General features: G+C 42.5%; 1 protein-coding gene across 1 annotated transcript; it reads left to right on the forward strand.

Moving 5' to 3' along the window:
- Positions 1-299: 299 nt before the first annotated feature.
- On the forward strand, positions 300-18,821 carry LOC114793031 (ubiquitin carboxyl-terminal hydrolase 32-like). The gene is made up of 34 exons (XM_028984627.1): positions 300-499; positions 1,315-1,442; positions 2,929-3,034; positions 3,313-3,431; positions 4,155-4,314; positions 5,049-5,180; positions 5,339-5,446; positions 5,533-5,648; positions 5,763-5,825; positions 5,975-6,058; positions 6,149-6,210; positions 6,809-6,911; positions 7,059-7,245; positions 8,413-8,573; positions 8,810-8,950; positions 9,107-9,224; positions 9,865-10,019; positions 10,151-10,232; positions 10,567-10,641; positions 10,775-10,913; positions 11,005-11,110; positions 11,259-11,432; positions 12,063-12,237; positions 13,357-13,508; positions 13,612-13,732; positions 14,339-14,541; positions 14,727-14,911; positions 15,013-15,099; positions 15,259-15,379; positions 15,485-15,676; positions 15,865-16,039; positions 16,646-17,037; positions 17,121-17,213; positions 17,339-18,821. Exons 1-34 carry the CDS (start codon positions 442-444, stop codon positions 17,510-17,512), a joined length of 4,647 nt encoding a protein of 1,548 aa, XP_028840460.1. The 5' UTR covers positions 300-441; the 3' UTR covers positions 17,513-18,821.
- Positions 18,822-20,107: the final 1,286 nt, after the last annotated feature.

The following is a 20,107-nucleotide window of genomic DNA, read 5'->3' on the forward strand; positions in this document are numbered from 1 at the left end:
TCATGAAAATGTATTCCTGATCAAAGAATAGTACAAAATATGATGTACAATTCTACAACATATTGTAAAACTTTTTTTTACTAAAGATTTTGTTCTTTGGTCATTCATCCAGACAAATATTGCTGACCATGAAACGTTAAATATTTTAAAGCACTGCTAATATTTAAATTATACTGAAATGGAAATAAATATGAGATTCAAGTCAGATACACAGAATAATGGAAACAAACCATTTCCAGACTCCGAGTGAACGTCGTGCTGCGCCCGGACTTTTATTTTGACACACTGGCCTGGCGTCGCTGGCTTCACTATGCTGACGGTCCGCGGGGTGTTAGCCGCCCCAGACGGGAGGTGATCAGCTAGCCTCTCCAAAGACGCGCAGCGGACCCGTGACAGCATGCATTTGGCCTAATCACATTTAGGACATGAAATAAAGAAGGCATGGGGGCCAAGGAGTCGAGGATCGCGTTCCTCTCTTATGACGAGGCCATTAGAAGAGGTAGGTCAACAACTGGCCATCAGCTGCGGAGCAGCAGAATTGGACTGTTTACTCGTCCGGTGCCTGTGCTCGGCACCAGATGCGTGTCTGCGTGACAGCGGCAGCGTTTCCGCCCGCGATCCCGGTCTGCGGATGCCGCCGACTCGTGTGGATCCAAGCCCGGAAGCGCACGGTCCAGGCCGGGCGGCTGAAGTGCTCCGTCCGAGACTGGCTTTAGTAAGACGACGCGCAGCCGGACTCGGCATAGGGGATGGAGGGTCGTCGCTGTTCTGCGCTCGCTTGTTCGCGATGTTGCTGTTTTGTGGAACCCCCCCAGCAGGTATCTGAGTCATGTGTTGCGCAATTGTGCCGAGAAGGTGACACATGGCTGAGATAAACAACTGCTATTAATATTCCAGATCGATACCCCCTAATAATAAGATTGTTAATATCTTATTATCAACCCCCAGTGATCCCAACGAGAAGTTTAGATTACGGGAACCTTTTCCCATTCGGTTTAATAAATGAAGATCGGTAACCTCTGTTTACAAAATGTAATAACTATGAAAAATTGTTGAGAATATCCATTTGCGTGCTCTTCATGATGTCCTGCGCCAACATAGACGCTAGTGACCGGTTCCGTCCTTCTGAGTAAAAGTAGAGCTAGGTGTGTTCCTCCAGGGGACAGCCGACCGCTAAAATTGTAAAGGACGTTGGCCTTTACCCGAACCTGCCGTTACCAAACTATCTACCCACAAATTTGGGTTTGGATCAGAGGGCCAGAAGTTAATATCTGTCAGACTCCCAATGGCGCTGTGCTGTGCCCTGTGTTGCAGTTACGGACGTGGAACTGAAACGACTGAGGGATGCTTTCCGGAGGACGAGCGGTTTGTCGTGGTACATGAGCCAGCAATGCTTCTTCAAAGAAGTGCTGGGAGACATGGTGCCCCTCAGAGTCGCTGAGGTAAGTATTTCTGTTCTTGGCCCAGTTCAAGGTGGTTCCATTTCAAGGTGACCTCACCTTCAGAGGGCATGGGGAATACGAACTTTCTTCTCCACAGGAGAATACAAATGCATACATGCATCAGCCACTGTCCCTTTTTTAGGTTTTCCAGTTTTTATAGCATTTATAAGCCTTCTTTTCCACTGCACATCCATTAAATTGAATATAAAATATGTTGTTCAATTAAAAAAATTTAAATTATTCCCATTGATTCCATATGGGTTTTTTAACATGTTATCTACATGCACTTGTGTACGTGTTTGTCTTCTGTGATTATATTAATGCACAACCGCAGTCAAATGCAGCCTGTTTGGACAGTGAGAACACAAGTCCTACATAGCCAGGCTTAATCAAGTTCATATGCATTTAAATGCATAGATCATTTAATGCTGGTGGGACTTGCTCTGTGAACACGCGTCTGTGGTTGTGTGAGGCCTTCTTGTATTGGAGTGTCTGCAGTTCGAGCCTTCTGGCCTCTGGAATGTGCTGCAGCATGTCATGACGTGTTGGGATAAGTGTTGCCTGGTTGCTCCCAGCTCGCTCGGAATATCAACTTTTATGCATCAGTCACCTGCTGCAGGTCACAGTATGCGACCTTTAAACCGGCTTATTTTAGATGACATGCCTACTTTTTAAACATTACAGACACACACAAAACAATACAACACCGGTTCCAAAATCATGGTGTGTCGTGGTCATGATGAAATATAACCATGCATATTTGGTTGCAATGCAACCATGCCCTCTTATAGTTTGTGAAATGATTTTATTGACCTCCCTAGGGACCTCTGCTAAAATGTCTGATTGGCTAGCTAGAGATCGCTGTAAATTAGGCACTGAGCTGACCTGTGTTAAAGCAGTGAAGTTACCGTGATTCCTAAACTTTTCTCACAGTGTTACTGTTGCACACTGTGCATGCTGTATTAAAGTATAACATTAATACAAAAAGTTCATTCATTTCTGAAATAAGGTGCATTCCTCCATTTTAGGCATCAATTTATAAAGACAATGTTAAGGCACATTAGTAAATTAATTAAATCACTTGAGGTCAGGAACTGGTGCGATGATGTACTGTGAATCTGTGAACAGATTACAATATATTACCCAGTTTGTGTTTTATTGCTGAAACGATTGTGAAGAAGGGGGTTTAGTGTTTTTGGACGAGATTTATACAAACCCATCCTGTGCAGCGATATTAACTTTTGACAAAAAGCAAATAGTCTACACTGGAGTACACAGACATGCCTGTAAGGTCGATTTGAGGCCATTGCAGGGGTCTTAGTTCAATAAATTATTGTTGTACTTGACTGCATGAAAAAATAAAATGTTCAGTTGTATTGAGCAATGTTCCCTCTTAACTTTTGTTAATTTCTGCAAGTATATTCAGATTCTTTATTTTAAAATACAAAAATGAAATAAAAAACCCTCTTTTTTTTTTTTTTTAAAGGTCATCTACAGCTCGTTCGGAGGGAACTCCAAAGGGCTTCACTTCAACAGCCTCATCATAGGCCTGGTGCTTCTGACCAGAGGGCGCGATGAGGAGAAAGCCAAGTGTAATTAGCTCTTTATCATTCTATTTCATATTCAATCTTTTTTCTGTTCTTGTTCTGTGTGTGTTTTTTGTTCCTCCAGTTGTTAAATCAAGACCCATACATGGCACTTTATATGAAAATGTTAAAATAAAAAAACACATCGTTGATGGAAACCACTGAAAGCCTTATTTTCCTTTGTAGAACTATTATATCGTTTATAATATATTATAGATATATATATTTCAATTGCTTGTGGATTTTGGTCGGTATAGACAACCCATTTTCCCCTCCTCACCCAGACATCTTCAGTCTGTTTGCGAGTGAGTCGGGCAGCTACACCACACGCGAGGACATGGAGACCATGCTGCAGGCGGTGGATGGAGAGGTCCCACCCTCTCTCCGGCAGTTCTTCACTGAGGTCTGATCCCATTCGCTCTTTGTCCTTGTGAACGGGTCAGTCACCCCTTCACATCTTCATTTGCCTAGTCGACTCCCTCATGGCCTTTCCCAATTTTAGTCAAATGCACCTTTCTAATAATAGACTGGTGGAACAGTCCGGCTAGACAGCGTGTCACTTTCTTTTCAACGTTTCTCTTTATTTGCAAGAGGAGTCTAAATCAGGAACAGACGGGGCCTGGTGGGTAAGGAAGTGGACTCGTAACCGAAAGATTTAAGGTTCAAATCCTGAACCGCCTGAGGTCCCCTTGAGCAAGTCACCCACACACTGCTCACCGGGTGCTTTTTACGGCTGCACACTGCTCATTAAGGGTTAAATGCAGAGGACACATTTTACTGTGTGCACCGTGTGCTGTGCTGGGTATCACAATGACAAAAACTAATCATGTGTTGAACAATACTTAACCTGTATGAAAAGACAAAAAAAGAAAAAATACTTGAAGCCACGTATGTTGTACTTAATGAGCTGGTCGAGGTCAGCATTTTAAATGAAGATTATACCAGATCTGGGTATGGAGACCATAGTATTATTATAGTTACTGTCCACCCACGAAGAAACCAAAAATTAAGTGTTTTGGCCTGTATTAATTAAACAAATTTTTTTTTTTTATAATAATTTGGCTGGTGGGCAAAATGCTTGTCTGTTACCACCAGCACATGTCTGAATGTGTTAATGCCTGTGCAGGGGGAGAAGATCAGCTACGAGAAGTTTAAAAACTGGCTCCTGCAGAACAAGGGCGCCTTCACCCTCTCCCGCTGGCTGCTCTCCAGTGGTGTGTGTGTGACTTTGACCGACGACAGCGACACCCCCACCTTCTACCAGACGCTGGCCGGAGTCACACACTGTGAGTGGTGAACACTGCTTTTCACTGTTTTACTCCCAACGGCTGCACAGGGTGGAATTAGGATTAGCAATCCTTCTTTTTTTGGGGGGGGGGGCTAGATTTAGTGATAATGATACGTAAACTTGTCCTGGAAAATGGGCATATGCATCCCTGCAGTTTCACCCAGTTTTATGGTGGCTGGTGGGTTGTGGCTAAATAAAGCGTGATACTAATCAAACCTTATCTGGGAACTGTTGGCCTAAATCCGCAGCGCTGTGGCTCTGCAAACATGTATATCTCTGGGCATGGCTTTCACCGCTGTTCGGTCGTGGGAAGGCTGTGCCAAAAACATATTCAATGTGTTTCTTCTGCAAATGTTCCCTTCTGTCAAAGCAATCAGCCAAGCCATCAGCATTCTAATACACCTATTTTTTTTTTTGTTACTTGCCCATCTAGTATGTTTTTTTAAACTGTTTAATATGTATTTATTTAGATAGCCGCACGCCAGGGCATGTTCCCTGGGTCAGGTTAAGGGTTTTATAGCTTAATGAACAAGAATCTGTAATCAGAGCTGCATGTCATGTGGCGCTGTTACAACTTGTTTGTTGTGAGTCAAGCCGCCCAGAGACACCCACAAAACATGCAACAAATGACTTCACTGCACAAGTGATTGAAGTGCAGATGCCTGCTCCGCTGTTTCTTTATGTACAATTTTTCTTGCATAAAAATGATTGACCTTGTGTTTCGTTGTTCAGTGGAGGAGTCAGACATCATCGACCTGGAGAAGCGTTACTGGTTGCTGAAGGCCCAGTCAAGGACGGGGCGCTTTGATCTGGAGACTTTCGTCCCCCTGGTGTCACCCCCCATACACACCTCCCTCAGTGAAGGTGCTCTACTCCAGATCTCTCTTGTCATATTTTGTGTTACTTGACTTTGTTTGCCCTTGTTACGCACAATTTATCCCAGTCCTTGGATTTGTTTTAGGAAGTCAAAAATAAATATATTTCAAAAGAATTGCATAATATAATTTCTCCTGTGGTTTCAGGCCTGTTCCATGCTTTCGATGAGAACAGAGACAATCACATTGACTTTAAGGAGATCTCCTGTGGTCTCTCAGCCTGCTGTAGGGGTCCATTAGCTGAACGGCAGAAATGTGAGCCTCCTTAAACACAAAATGACTGCTACATTTTAAAATCACGCCTTACAGGTTTAACCTTTCTTAATGCTCTCTCTCCCTAGTTTGTTTCAAAGTGTTTGATGTAGACAGAGATGGTGTTCTTTCACGGAGAGAGATCCAAGAGATGGTGGTGGCGCTGCTGGGAGTGTGGAGAGACAACCACACAGACTCCATCCCCGTATGTTCATCTTATTATTTCTGCTGTGACATGTTTGTTTGTTTATTTATTTATTTGTTTAAATGTGGCTATTTAATGTCACATTTGTCGTGGTTTCCCTTTCTTTTTCTCTAGGAGCTGAGCTCTAGTGTGTCTGACATTGTGGAGGACATTCTGACTAGACACGACACAACTAAAGTATGTATGTCCAGTAACACTGTTACATCTATGTATGAGAAAAAGTAGTTTGATGGACCGAGCACCATCAGTAATCTAGCACATGACTCAGCAAAAACACACATAAAGACACCAGGCTGGCTTAATCCATCATTAATTGTGTTGTGCAGCTCGGTCATTTGACCCTTGAGGACTATCAGATCTGGAGTGTGCAGAGTGCTCTTGCTGGGGAGTTTCTCAACCTGCTGTTCCAGGTAGGTGACAAACAGAGGCATTAATAGACATAAATGGCTTCGGCCCAACAGCACTGTTCCACTTCTGCAATGTACTTTGTGACTTTTCAGGTGTGCCACATTGTCTTGGGTCTGCGGCCTGCCACTCCTGAGGAAGAGGCACAGATCATAAGGTTGGCATTGGCTACTTCTCCCTCTATGGTATTCTGCATTCTCCTTCTTTCATGTAAAGAGTTATTGTTACTGATCAGATATCAGATACAAAGCTCAGATTGCTACTTCAGACCACAGATTATTTACATGCGAGACCGTTCTCAATAAAAGTGTGACATTCATGTGGTCGTGGGTTGATGTGTTTGGAAGGCTTGCAGCATTGATTTTAGCCCATCATCCAACATATGCAGCCAGCAGCTGTTGTGTGGTTAGATTTGTTTTATATGATACCAAATTGAACACAAATTAGAACCGTAGGCTTTAACATAGTGTATGTATACTTTTCTTTAGCTGATTTAAGCAGTGGTGGCCTAACAGTTAAGGAAGTGGACTTGCAAGCAAAGGGTTGTCTGTTCAAATCCTGAACCAGCAAAGCACCGTCCCCACACACTGCTCCCCACTGCCTTTCATGGCTGCTCACTAAGGGTGATTGGTTAAATGCAGATGACACATTTCGTTGTGTCACCGTGTGCTGCGCTTGCTGTGTATCGCAATGACAAAACCAACCACTGTTGTCCACTGAGCAGTGGTTGAACTTGGATTTCTTTGTATCTGCAGGGGCTGGCTAGAAAGAGAGAGCCGCCATGGCCTCCAGCCTGGGGAGTATTGGTTCCTCATTGCCACACAGTGGTGGCAGCAATGGCGGGACTATGTCAAATATGTAAGTCTGCGATCACTTTGGATCTCCTTAATGTTTATGAATACGTCTGTGTTTCATTGTTCAGCTTGGAAACAAGAAAATATGATTTTCTTGGAAAAGAATAGACTTTTTGAGTTGCTGAAATCCATACTGGGTTTTGCTTCTCAGGACAGCAGGGCGATCGTGGTGGAACAGCCAGCTCTTTTGGGCAGTGGTGGGAGGAGCCCTGTGGGAGTGGGCGTGGCTGTACGCACAGCAGACAGAGAAGGCATGGCAGGCTTTCATTCCTCTTCAGATGAGAAATTCTCTGACAACATATCCAGCGCTTCTGAGGCATCCGAGACCACCAGCGGCAGTGAGTGCCTCAATCTTCAAACTGAGATTTTTAAGGTTTCATTATGTTTATACCTGTAGTATCTCAATTACTTTACTTATTAACATATTAGGGGTGTGTATTGGCAAGGATCTCACAATATGATACACATCACAATACATGGGTCACAATATGTTTATATCATGATATATTTTGATACTGTAAATATTGAAATATTCTACAGTTCACTGAAAATGTAGATGCTATGATCATTCTGTCATGTTTTGTGATTTTTACTTTGCCTGATATGCCAAGCTTTAATTTGCATTTCATTTATATTGTAAAAGTACCCAGCTGTAGTCGCACACAAATATATTGATATTTGATGTCTCTGTATAGATATAATCACCACCTAAAATATTGTGATATATTGCTTTATCTACAGTACAGGCCAAACGTTTGGACACACCTTCTCATTCAATGTGTTTTCTTTATTTTCATGACCATTTACATTGGTAGATTCTCACTGAAGGCATCAAAACTATGAATGAACACATGTGGAGTTATGTACTTAACAAAAAAAAGGTGAAATAACAGAAAACATGTTTTACGTTCAAGTTTCTTCAAAATAGCCGCCCTTTGCTCTGATTACTGCTTTGTACACTCTTGGCATTCTCTCGATGAGCTTCAAGAGGGCATCACCTGAAATGGTTTTCCAACAGTCGTGAAGGAGTTCCCAGAGGTCTTTAGCACTTGTTGGCCCCTTTGCCTTCACTCTGTGGTCCAGCTCACCCCAAACCATCTCGATTGGGTTCAGGTCCGGAGACTGTGGAGGCCAGGTCTCCACTTTTTGTTAAGTACATAACTCCACATGTGTTCATTCATAGTTTTGATGCCTTCAGTGAGAATCTACCAATGTAAATCATCATGAAAGAAAGCAAACACAGAAGAGAAGGTGTGTCCAAACATTTGGCCTGTACTGTATATGTTCCAACACCCATATAACATAAATTATTGTTGAAGACCTGCTAGGTCCTGTGAAGTTCATGCCATATCAAATCTTTTTTTGGTGGCATGAGGGACACCTTCAGAATAACTGTGTGACCAATCAATTATGATTGTATTGACACTATGCATCACATTTCAATAATGGACATGAAATAATAGATTTGAGCAAAACTCAGGTATGATGCCATCTGCTCCACACAGATCTGCCTTCCAGCACCACGGCCACAGACATTTGCTTCCCTCGACAGACCAATACGCCAGACTCTGACAGCCAGGGTTTCCCAGGGACTGATGGGAGAATGGTGGCACCTCGGCCTGGTGCCATTGACAATCAGAGCCTTGTAACCTCAGAGCCGCTCAAGGTAGGAAAGACCTGTCTTAAAGCACAATAAAGGTTTATTAAAGGTTTAATTTTCTGTTCAAATACAGTGATCGTCTATCAAACTGTCTTATTCATGAAACCTTAAATATTGTACAGTACTGTGCAAAGGTTTTAGGCACCAATACAAACCTGTTCTTGGATAAAATTTTACATTGACTTGCAGCCACTGATTGAAATGTTGGCTTTACTGTGGTCTCTATTTCAAATACGCTTCAGGCTCCCACACTGACAATGGAAGGGGGGCTCTTGAGGCGCAGTCCAACCCTTATCTTGGGCCGGGACTTTGAGGTGGTTCCAGAACCAGTATGGAGAGCTCTGTTCCACTGGTATGGAGCCAACATCAGTCTGCCCCGACCGGTGTGTTCTGCTTCTTTCTACGTTGTTGTTCTTTGTCATGTATCGTGCATGTATCATATATGTTTATAGGCTAAATCTATCCCCAGTTCTGGCACTGTAATATAAATATTTTAGTGTATTTTTGCTATACAGCTTCCTGACTTGTCTTTCCTGTAGGTGATCAGGCAGGCAGAAGTGGGACGCCCAGAACTGGAACTCTTTCCCAGGCATTTGCTGTTTCTGCGACAGCAGCCCCCGCCCCGCACCCCACAGTCTAACGGCTGGGCACACATGGGTAAGATGGCCTGGGCAGTTATGGGCTGATTCAAATGTACTTAGTCAACAGTAAGTGGTGGTCCGCCATTAATTTTTTTTGAGCTATTCACCTAAAGTCTGGTTGTACAGAAACTGTAGATCATCTGCTTTTATTAATTTATTTTTTGCATCATAAGCATAAGCAGGTCCATTAGCATCCCAGGAATTGCATTACCATGAGACTTCAACATGTGTAGTTATCTATTGAAATGATGACAAAGTCAAATGTTCCCATGGTAACAACAGGAATGATCTATTTAGTAATATATCTTGAATACATCTATTTGCTTGAATTATTTATTATCAAAAGCTATGTTTTTCATGGTGCTGAGGGGATAAAATATGTTTTCCAAATAGGCATAATAGTGACCAAATGAATAAAACAGTAACTAACTTGTTACATGGACAAGAGGAACCTCCCAGTTAAAGGACTTTAGCCTCTTTAGGTGCATTTTTCTAAGTGTTATAACACTGGTCATCGTTTTATACACTACAGTGAATACCCGAATCAATGTTGGTTCTGACAGAAAAGGGCATAAATGGGATCTTAATATTAACCGGAGATCTTTCTGTTTTCTTCTTCTTTTTTTTTTTTTTTTTACTCCTTTGCCCTCCTGAAGGTAACATGCCCTCCCCCAGTGCCCCTCTGAAACGCGTGTTGCTGTACACAGGCTGCTTCAGCAGGGTTGGCACTATTAAGGACATTCATGAATACCTCTCTCAGAGGCTTCGCATGAAAGAAGAGGATATGAGACTGTGGCTATACAACAACGAGGTGACGAGCGGACGAGGCTTTTCTAAAGACACGCAAACCTACACATGATAAATGATATGCATGTTTCATTATTATTGATGCATAATTTAAGGTCTTCTCAGGATCAGCCAGTCTGACTTTTTGTCCTGTAGAACTACCTGACCCTTCTGGATGATGAAGAGCACACCCTGGAAGGGCTGAAAATTCCCAATGAACAGTACATGGTTATAGAAGGTGATATTCAAATTTACGAATTCTTTAAAATTAAGACTGCACTGTAACTGTTTATTCAATGGAATGTCAAACCAATCAATACTGCAAATAATTTACTATATCCAGTCCCCCAAGGACGATTTTTTGGGGTGAATGTTGCAATCAAAAGGACAGATCTTGTGGCGTGTTTTCTCCAAATTTGCTTTAAATTTAGCAATTTTTTTACTTGGTAAACCCTGTCCAAGGACTGACTATAAAGGACACTAAATGAGTGAGAGAAGATTATTCGCCTGTGCAAACACAAACAATTTTTATTTTAATAATACATTCTGATCATTTTTTATTTACCAATCAGTGAGAAACAAAGACATGACATGGCCAGAGGAGATGTCTTTTCTGGCCAACAGCAGTAGGATGGGGCGATACAAAGGTAACCTCATCTCATCAATTCTACAGTTAACCCCCAAGGCTTTTATTTTGACATTAATTGTGGAAGTTATTTATATTGGAAGTGTGATTTAAAAGCACAATCCATCATTTTTTTTGGTGCTTTGTGTTGTCAGTCCCCACAGAAAAAGGGGCGACGGGGCTCAGCAATCTGGGTAACACCTGCTTCATGAACTCCAGCATCCAGTGTGTGAGCAACACTAAACCTCTGACAGAGTATTTTACCTCAGGGAACCACCTGTATGAGCTGAACAGGTGTGTTTTGTGTGTGATGTCTGATCTTTAACATGCGCAAAATCCTCTTTTTTTTTTTTTTTTAAACAAGGCTCTGTTCTCTCCGCCACAGAACCAATCCAATTGGCATGCGGGGTCACATGGCCAAATGCTATGGTGATCTGATACAGGAGCTGTGGAGTGGCACCCAGAAGAGCATAGCTCCTCTTAAACTCCGGGTAATGAAATGATCTTTTATTTTCATTGTGAAACTGAACGTTGTGTTGATATGCCTAAACAAAATCTGTACATCCCCAAGCGTAAAGTGCAGTGTGCTATTTGATGTTCTGTTACTAAATAATAATAATCTCTTTCCTCTATGTCAAGTGGACAATAGCAAAGTATGCCCCGCAGTTTAATGGCTTCCAGCAGCAAGACTCCCAAGAGCTGTTGGCATTCCTATTAGATGGCCTTCACGAGGACTTGAACCGCGTCCATGACAAACCCTATGTGGAGCTGCAGGACAGCGACGGGCGGCCAGACTGGGAGGTTGCTTCTGAGGTCAGAGTTCATATGTGCTTTAATCAAATTCAAATTGAGCTTTATTGTCATTTCAGCTACATACATGTTAAGACAGTACATACTGAAACCAAACAACGTTTCTCTGGAACCTGGTGCTACATGCAACATTTAAGCAAAGATACATACTGACATAAAGTGCACGTGTGCAACAGACAAACCGGCTACATGAAGTGCGAACATGGGAGTGCAAGACAAGTAGTGTAAGAATAACTTTTACAATAACGGTGCTAAAAAACAGTGAAACAAGTCATGAACGTGCAGAGTAACATTCATGACCTTCAATGCACATAATCTATCTCAGTCTAATACAAATATTTTAGATTATCCTCTAATTATTATCTGTGGTGGCATACTAGTGTGTGAGACAGGGCATAATGGATGCCTGTATAAGGTGAAGCTTGACTTCATGCATACTTGTCCAATAACACTAGAGGGCGCTACTGTTGTTTGCATTCAGTGTGTTGTAGTTCTGCATTTCTGTGTTGCTGTCTGCTCAATAATCTATTATAAAAGCAAATCTAACGTTCTTATTGTAAATCAAATGTAAACTGGGTCAGTGATATGATATTTGGGGTATTAAGCTTTGGCCTGATTATTATATGTGTGCAGGCCTGGGAGAACCACCTGCGCAGGAACCGATCCATTGTGGTGGACCTCTTCCACGGGCAGCTGCGCTCCCAGGTGAAGTGCAAAACCTGCGGACATGTCAGCGCCCGCTTCGACCCCTTCAATTTCCTGTCCCTTCCTCTTCCCATGGACAATTCCATGCACCTAGAGATCATAGGTGAGCCCTGTGTGTGTGTGTGTGAGAGAGAGTGAGGGAGAGAAACAAAAGCAGTGAGTGAGAGAACTTGACAACTAGAGTAAATGTGCGTCTCTTGCAGCATTTTTTTTTTTTTTAAACATGCATTTGCCAGATTAACAATGTCAAAGGTCAGAAATATGTCTGGTAGTAATCCAGGGCGAACTCTTCCTGTAACATTTTGTATTTAAGGCATCTAGCAGACACCAGACTCCAGACAACTACTGGTTTTCACAAAGTTTGCTGCTTCCGTTTTTATTATGCATATACTCCAGAATGTTATGAAGAGTGAATGAATTGCAAAGGCCCTCTTTGCCATGAAAATGAACTTATTTCAGCCCTGCCACAAAAGGACCTGCTGAGATCATTTCAGTGATCTTCTCATTAACACAAGTGAGACTGTTGACCAGCACAAGGCTAGAGATAATTCTGTCATGCTGATTGGGTTAGGACAGCAGACCTCAAAAGGAGGTTGATTCTTGAAATCATCTGTTAACCATAATTACCTGCAGTGAAACACGTGCAATCATTAATGCGTTGCATTAAAAGGGTTTCCCAGGGAAGGATATTGCTGCTGCTAAGATTTCACCTAAATCAACCATTTATCAGATCATCAAAAACTTCAAGGAGTTTTAATCCAAATGAGAGCTCAATACTCAAGAGGCGGATGGACAAACATAACCCAACAGATTCTGACTTAACTCCAAGCACTGATCATGAAGGAATTGGTTGCCGTTAGTCAGGATTTGGCCCAGAAGTTGATTGACAGAATTGCAGAGGTCTTGGCGAATAAAGGCCAACACTGCAAATATTAACTCTTTGCATAAACTTAATGTAATTGTCAATTAAAGCTTTTAAAACTTTTACAATGCTTGTAACTATATTTCAATACACCACTGAAACAACTGACAAAAATAGTTAAAAACACTGAAGCAGGAAACTTTGTGAAAACCAGTATTTGTCATTTGCAATTCCCCTGGAGACACAAGTGTCACAATGGTAGTAAGTGGGGTTTGAACTTTGACTTTGTGACTTTTTGTGGTGACCTGCTTATTAATGTGTTACCTGATTGGATGGTGCGTTGTATCTTGTTGTGTGCAGTGATCCGATTGGATGGCTCTACCCCGATTCGGTATGGCCTCAGGCTGAATGTGGATGAGAAGTACGTGGGTCTGAAGAAGATGCTGGGGGAGCTGTGCTGCCTCAGGCCTGAGAACATTCTGTTGACTGAAATCCACACCTCCAACATAAAGGTCAGTTTTCCAACCTCCCCTGTTGTTGTCCTTTTTTATTATTGTTATAATTGCATTTCTGACATTGTCATTACAAAAATGTTTGCGTTTTTCTTCATAAAAGAACTTTCCCCTGGACAACCAGAAGGTGCGGCGTGTGGTGACAGGTTTTTTGTGTGCGTTCGAGGTCCCTGTGCCGGCCTCACCTTCTTCTGCCCTCTCCTCACCTGTGGACATGAATGTTGGTGAGAATGGAGAGCTCTGATCATTTTGTTTGGTCTGTGTAGCCTCAGCAACGGAAGCTGATATTTTGCAGAACTCTGCAGGCTTTGTGCAAAAAGCTTGTAGAAAATTGCTCGATCCCTGCTCAGTTCCTGGAAGCAAACGGTGGCAAAATCTCCATAATTACCCAAACAGATGTTTGCATTCAGGGCTTCATTTTGTTCGGCTTCACATAAAATACATTCAGTGTGCAGAATGGGACATTGCATGTGTTTCTTTAGCCAATCAGATTCCGCAAACGATGCACAAGTGAACTGAATTACTCATTTATGGTGCAGGGAAAAAAACTTTTTGCTGACTCGCAGATTAAAAACATTTAAAACTGTGCAAAAGTGTGGATTTCCAGGCCCATTTGCATCGTTCCCAGCAGTGGAATTGCTGATGTTCCATCCTGTTATGATATTAAAACAATCACAGTGAGTCTAGTCATTGACGTTGTGACAGAATAACTGCTTTAAATGGAGCGAGGACATAACATCTAATCTGCAATGGGTGCTATTTAGTGGACAGGAACACTTCCCAGTAGCATTATTCCCCATTAATGTTATGGTCATTATTATGGTTTACAGAAACCCCACCTGCAGTGAATGGAAATGGCAGTGGGGTTATTAACACCACCCACCTCAAACTTGATCTGATGCCCAAAGGGATGCCCAGCACTGTAGTGCCCTGTGTAACAGACACCAGCCCGGCCAACAGTATTCCCAATGGTCTCGTGCCTGCTTCTGCCAGCCCCTTCACTGGGTACATCATTGCCATGCACAGGAAAATGGTGAGAACTGCACCAAATTGCCAAATCAGTATATCTTTCTGATTTAAGTATAGCATTATGATTGTGTTATGGCACTTTATATTCTTAAAGAGCACAGTACTGTGCCTAAGTCTAGTTTTCGTATGCTTTACATTTTCTGCAAGCATTTCCCTTTTCATATTTTGATACTTGTGATTGGCTGGCAGATGCGGGCGGAGCTGTACTTCCTCTCATCCCAGAAGAACCGTCCGAGTCTGTTTGGCATGCCGCTGATTGTACCGTGCACCGTGCACACTCATGCTCGAGACCTGTATGATGCCGTGTGGATGCAGGTGTCCCGACTGGCCAGTCCCCTCCCCCCACCGGAGGCCAGTAATCACGCGCAGGACTGGTTAGTGTGTGCATCACTGCTCCCAGTTCAGTGCCATGCTTAAACTGAAAAAAGCGTAACTTTCTCCTAACCCGTTTGGTGGCTTTGGTGGCTTTTTTCAGTGACGATAGTATGGGTTACCAATACCCCTTCACCTTGCGAGTGGTGCAGAAAGATGGGAATTCATGTGCCTGGTGTCCCTGGTACAGGTGAGGTTTAAAAATTCAAATGCATTTTTTTTCTTTCCTCAAATTCAATTCATAGCAGTTCACATCACCATACAGTAATATACTGTCATGAAAAATCATAATTTCTGTAATGAGTGAATTCCCAAGCTCGTGGTTAACAGACGTTGTGTTGGTCTGCAGGTTTTGCCGTGGCTGTGCCATAGAGTGCAATGATGAACAGGCAGTGCTGGGTAACGCCTACATTGCTGTGGACTGGGACCCCACTGCCCTACACCTGCGCTACCAGACCTCACAGGAGAGGGTGAGTGACTTTTGCTTACTAAACGGTGCTGTCAAATCTCTGTATATGGCGACCGAGTTGTGTATATTTGATGTGTTGGGAAATGTGGGTGTTTGTAACCTGCAGCTTGTAGAGGAGCACATAAGTGTTGAGCTGAGCCGTCGCGCACAAGCGGAGCCCATAAGCCTGGACAGCTGCCTGCGAGCCTTTACTGGTGAGGAGGAGCTGGGGGAGGATGAGCTGTATTACTGCTCTAAGTGCAAAACCCACAGACTCGCCACGAAGAAGCTGGACCTCTGGAGGCTCCCGCCCATCCTGGTTAGTGTACAGACAGTCGTATCAACTCACACAACACATTTATTATTGGTATTCTTTTAATTACTTGTTGATATCAGTTTAGCTTGTTTATTTTAGTTTTTCTACATTTCATTAAAATAGTAAATGAATTGATTTTATGTACTGATACGATTCAAGAATAACCCCAGACTTCTCTGCCTAATTTATAGATTGTCCATTTAAAACGCTTCCAGTTTGTGAATGGCCGCTGGATCAAATCACAGAAGATTGTGAAGTTTCCCTGTGAAAACTTTGACCCAACTGCTTTCTTGACTCCAAGGGAGGCGGAGCCAGGGGGAGGAGAGCATTCTTTATACTCCTCCCACTCTGCCTGTGACATAAAAGGTCTGATTGTTTTGCATCCATTCTTGTTTGAAATACTGAAGGTGTAATGGAATTGAAATGTGTGTGGTTTTGCAGCTAGTAGTTGTAGAGTAGATACCAACTGACTTTATTTATAATTTATTAGACTTTTGATTATTGCATTTGATAATCAGAAAAATCCTTTGATTATTGATACACAACTTTTTTTTCCAGGTCGAAGTAAATAAACAACAAAGATAATGACAATTCTAGCATGTCTTATAAGGAAGCATCACTAGATGGGGCCAAGAGTTGCAAATGAGTTATCACATGAACAAGGCTACTTATGAGATGGCCTTTTGCCAAATGCCATAAATGTTTTAAATTTGCATCACCCCTTTGTGGTCTTCAGAAACTGTTAATCCAGACTAAACTGAAGGCCAACTGATTGAATTGAAAAGCACACGTCAATCTTCAGTTTAATTCATCTTAAACGATGACTAATTTAAACTGACTTAAACTGATTTAGTTTTACCAGAAATATTTTAATAGTTTTATGTTTGATTATGTGGTAGTTTGAATGTAGGTTTGGCGCTTGACAAGTCTGTGACTAGTTACATTTTTCTCTTACTCATTCGTGGCATGCAGACTCCCCCAGTTCAGCTCGCACGCCTAGTGGGCCGCTCAGCAGGGACAGGAGCCCGAGCTGCAGTCCCAGGCGAGAGGGCAGGCGGCACATTCGCACCTTCCCTCCACAGCTGGATGTGCGGCTGTCCCTCAGTAAGGAGAGCCTGGACAGTGGTCGGGAGAGTCCTATGGACCTCGAGCCTGGTGGCAGCAGGACTGCCGAGGCCCATAGTGACGCGGAACCAACCGGCCCGGACTCAGCCCTGGGGGAGGACTCGGGCAGGGACTGCGATAACACCACATCTGAACTGGACAGCAATGGTTGTGCAGAAGACAGCATAGACCTGGAGCCCAGTCATGAGCAAAGAGAGCAGGCTTGTCTGGAGCCCATCTACGACCTGTATGCAATATCGGTAAGCCTGTTTTTAAACTTGCCTATGAAGACTGGAGAAAACCTGCACCAGGCTAACCTGTTGATCACTAATCTTTTTTTCAGTGTCACTCAGGAATTCTGGGAGGAGGTCATTATGTCACGTATGCCAAAAACCCCAATGGGAAATGGTACTGCTACAATGACAGCAGCTGTAAGGTGAGGCAGTAATGGGTGTGTAGGAAAATTTGATAAGAACTGTCAGTCACAAAATATATATGCTTGAATGCATGTATTATGATGAAAAATGCCGATGCTGATGTATTTATTTATTTATTTTAAAGGAGGTCAGCTCAGAAGAGATTGACGCAGACTCTGCTTACATTCTTTTCTACGAGCAGCAGGGTGTGGACAACTCCCTGTACATGCCAAAGACTGATGGCAAAAAGATGGCCGACACCAGTAGCATGGATGAGGACTTTGAGATGGACTATAAAAAGTATTGTGTCCTTCAGTGACTCAGCTTCTCAATATGGGTGCTGCTTTTCAGATCTGTGTTCTTTCTCAAATCGAGATGGGACTGCCAGGAAATCAGATTTTTAGAAAAAACAGATCTATTTTCCTCTTTTTTGCGATTTGAGGTACTGTCTTTTTATTTACGGCCCAAGCCGTAAACAGGATGTCTGTGTGAGCATATGCCACTTATTTAAGAAGGATATAAACAAGTCTGGCTGGTCATTGAGATGGTCTTGGGGGCAATATATGCGCAGAATATATACAGAAACATGGTAAGGAAATGGTACGTTTTAATCCTGGATATTTATGGTGTTAAATGTGAATCAGATTTTACAGCTTTGTTCTTTTTTTTGTGATATTTCTCCCCCCGCCACCACCTTCACACTCAAAGTTAAGGTCACCAGAATTAACGAGTGTACATACATATAGATGTCAGTCTGTGTGCCATGCTACAGCACATCAGGACATTCCGTTAATTCCCGGATGTGAGGTTTTCGCTTGGGTCCGGCCAGAGTGACCATTGAGCATCAAGACGCTGTTTCTGCTGTACCCTCTAAATGGTTGGGATGACTTTTGCCACTTAACCACCTGTGCCAATATTCACTATTCAGACCTGACCACCCACAATCCCCTCCCCCCTTAAAATGTGCCAATGGAAACCAGTGAGAAGGACTTCAAGAACTGCTCATCATGGTTTGTATTGTGCTGTATGTCTGGAGACAAATTTGCTACACAAAAAGAGACGTGTTACTAATAGTACTTTTAGTGTGTTTATGTAGACAGGTGGGGGTAAAAAGCGCAGAGAGGAATACAAACCGAATTGCTGTAGGTCTATGGCATATGTACATATACAGACCATCGTCTGAAATACTTAAATCAGAATGTGCAAAACGTCTCAGTCACAATGTTGTACCTTTAATCTGTTCCCTTACTCGTATAATGTTTGCATTAATTTATGTAAAATGTTTGCATTAATTTATGTTCGGGATCCATGCTTGACCAAGAAAAAAGGTTGGAAACTCTTTTCATGTCTTGATCCCCCAGGAGACAGATGAACATCCTGTGTCTGCCGGTCTTTTAAAAAAGTCTTTACAGCTTGACATTTGCGGCGAAGAGAGATCAACTACACAGCACTTTTCCGCGTTGACGGACCGTTCTCATGAGATAATCTGCTACTGAAATGTTTTATGTTTTCCCCTTTTTATTTGTATTAATTTTTGTAATTGTTTAATTTAATTTACTTTTATTTTGTATAATTTGTGTAAAAAAAACAAAAAAAAAACAACTAAATGTCACTTGCACTAAGCTCAAGTAATGTGTACATAGCTAGAGAAGCTGGATGATGGGGCATGTCTGTGGTATGTGAGGATTGATATCTGAAACTATTAAAGCCTTTGGGCAGCAGATGTTGGATGTCTACTCTGTGTTTTGTGTCATATGTAGATTAGATAATATGATCCTTTAATAGTCCTACAAGTGGACAGTACAAGATACAATAGCACAGACACTATCTCGACTGTGTAATATGTTCAACGTACAAATAAATAGTCCTAGAATAGAAAAAATAAAACAGTGAATGAGAGTTGTAAAAATAAAAAATTATGTGTGTATATACACAAAAGATATACAGTACAGGCCAAAAGTTTGGACACACCTTCTCATTCAATGTGTTTTCTTTATTTTCATAACCATTTACATTGGTAGATTCTCACTGAAGGCATCAAAACAATGAATGAACATATGTGGAGTTATGTCCTTTACAAAAAATGGAGACCTGGCCTCCACAGTCACCGGACCTGAACCCACTCGAGATGGTTTGGGGTGAGCTTTACCCCTGAGTGAAGGCAAAGGGGCCAACAAGTGCTAAACACCTCTGGGAACTCCTTCAAGACTGTTGGAAAACCATTTCAGGTGACGACATCTTGAAGCTCATCGAGAGAATGCCAAGAGTGTGCAAAGCAGTAATCAGAGCAAAGGGCGGTGGTTTTGAAGAAACTAGAATATAAAACATGTTTTCACTTATTTCACCTTTTTTTGTTAAGTACATAACTCCATACATAGTTTTGATGCCTTCAGTGAGAATCAGCCAAAGTAAATGGTCATGAAAATAAAGAAAACGAATGAGAAGGTGTGTCCAAACTTTTGGCCTGTACTGTACTTGTGAGATTACATATGAACAGCGTGGGTAGATTTAGACATATTGCACTCAAGAAAAAATCTGTACTGGATGTGTGTGCTTGTGTGGAGCTGTTGTAGAGACAGTGGATGGCAGGAAAGACCTTCTGAATTTCTCCATCCTACGGTGTGGGTGCTGCAGCCTGCCACTGAAGGAGCTGACCAGTCCTGTCAGGGTCTCCTGCTTGGGGTGGGAGCAGGGATGATAGCTTGTCTCCTGTCAGTCACCATCTCCACTGGGTCCAGAGGGCATCCTAGAACAGAGCTGGCCCTCCCGATCAGCCTGTTCAGTCTCTTCCTGTCCCCAGCAGAGATGCTACCTCCCCAGCAGACCACACCTTAAAAGATGGCTGAGGCCAACACAGAGTCAAGAGTGGGCTCTTCACCCCAAAAGACCTGAGCCTCCATAGCAAGTACAGCCT

This window comes from Denticeps clupeoides, chromosome 6, assembly GCF_900700375.1.
Source record: "Denticeps clupeoides chromosome 6, fDenClu1.1, whole genome shotgun sequence".
NCBI classification, from domain to species: domain Eukaryota; kingdom Metazoa; phylum Chordata; class Actinopteri; order Clupeiformes; family Denticipitidae; genus Denticeps; species Denticeps clupeoides.

What these genes read in the sequence shown, in the direction of transcription:
- LOC114793031 (XM_028984627.1), top strand. Translation starts at nt 442, where the DNA reads ATGGGGGCCAAGGAGTCGAGGATCGCGTTCCTCTCTTATGACGAGGCC. An exon ending in ACATCAGTCTGCCCCGACCG is followed by an intron (nt 8,951 to 9,106) that starts GTGTGTTCTGCT and finishes TCTTTCCTGTAG; the next exon opens with GTGATCAGGCAGGCAGAAGT. An exon ending in TCCACACCTCCAACATAAAG is followed by an intron (nt 13,509 to 13,611) that starts GTCAGTTTTCCA and finishes TCTTCATAAAAG; the next exon opens with AACTTTCCCCTGGACAACCA.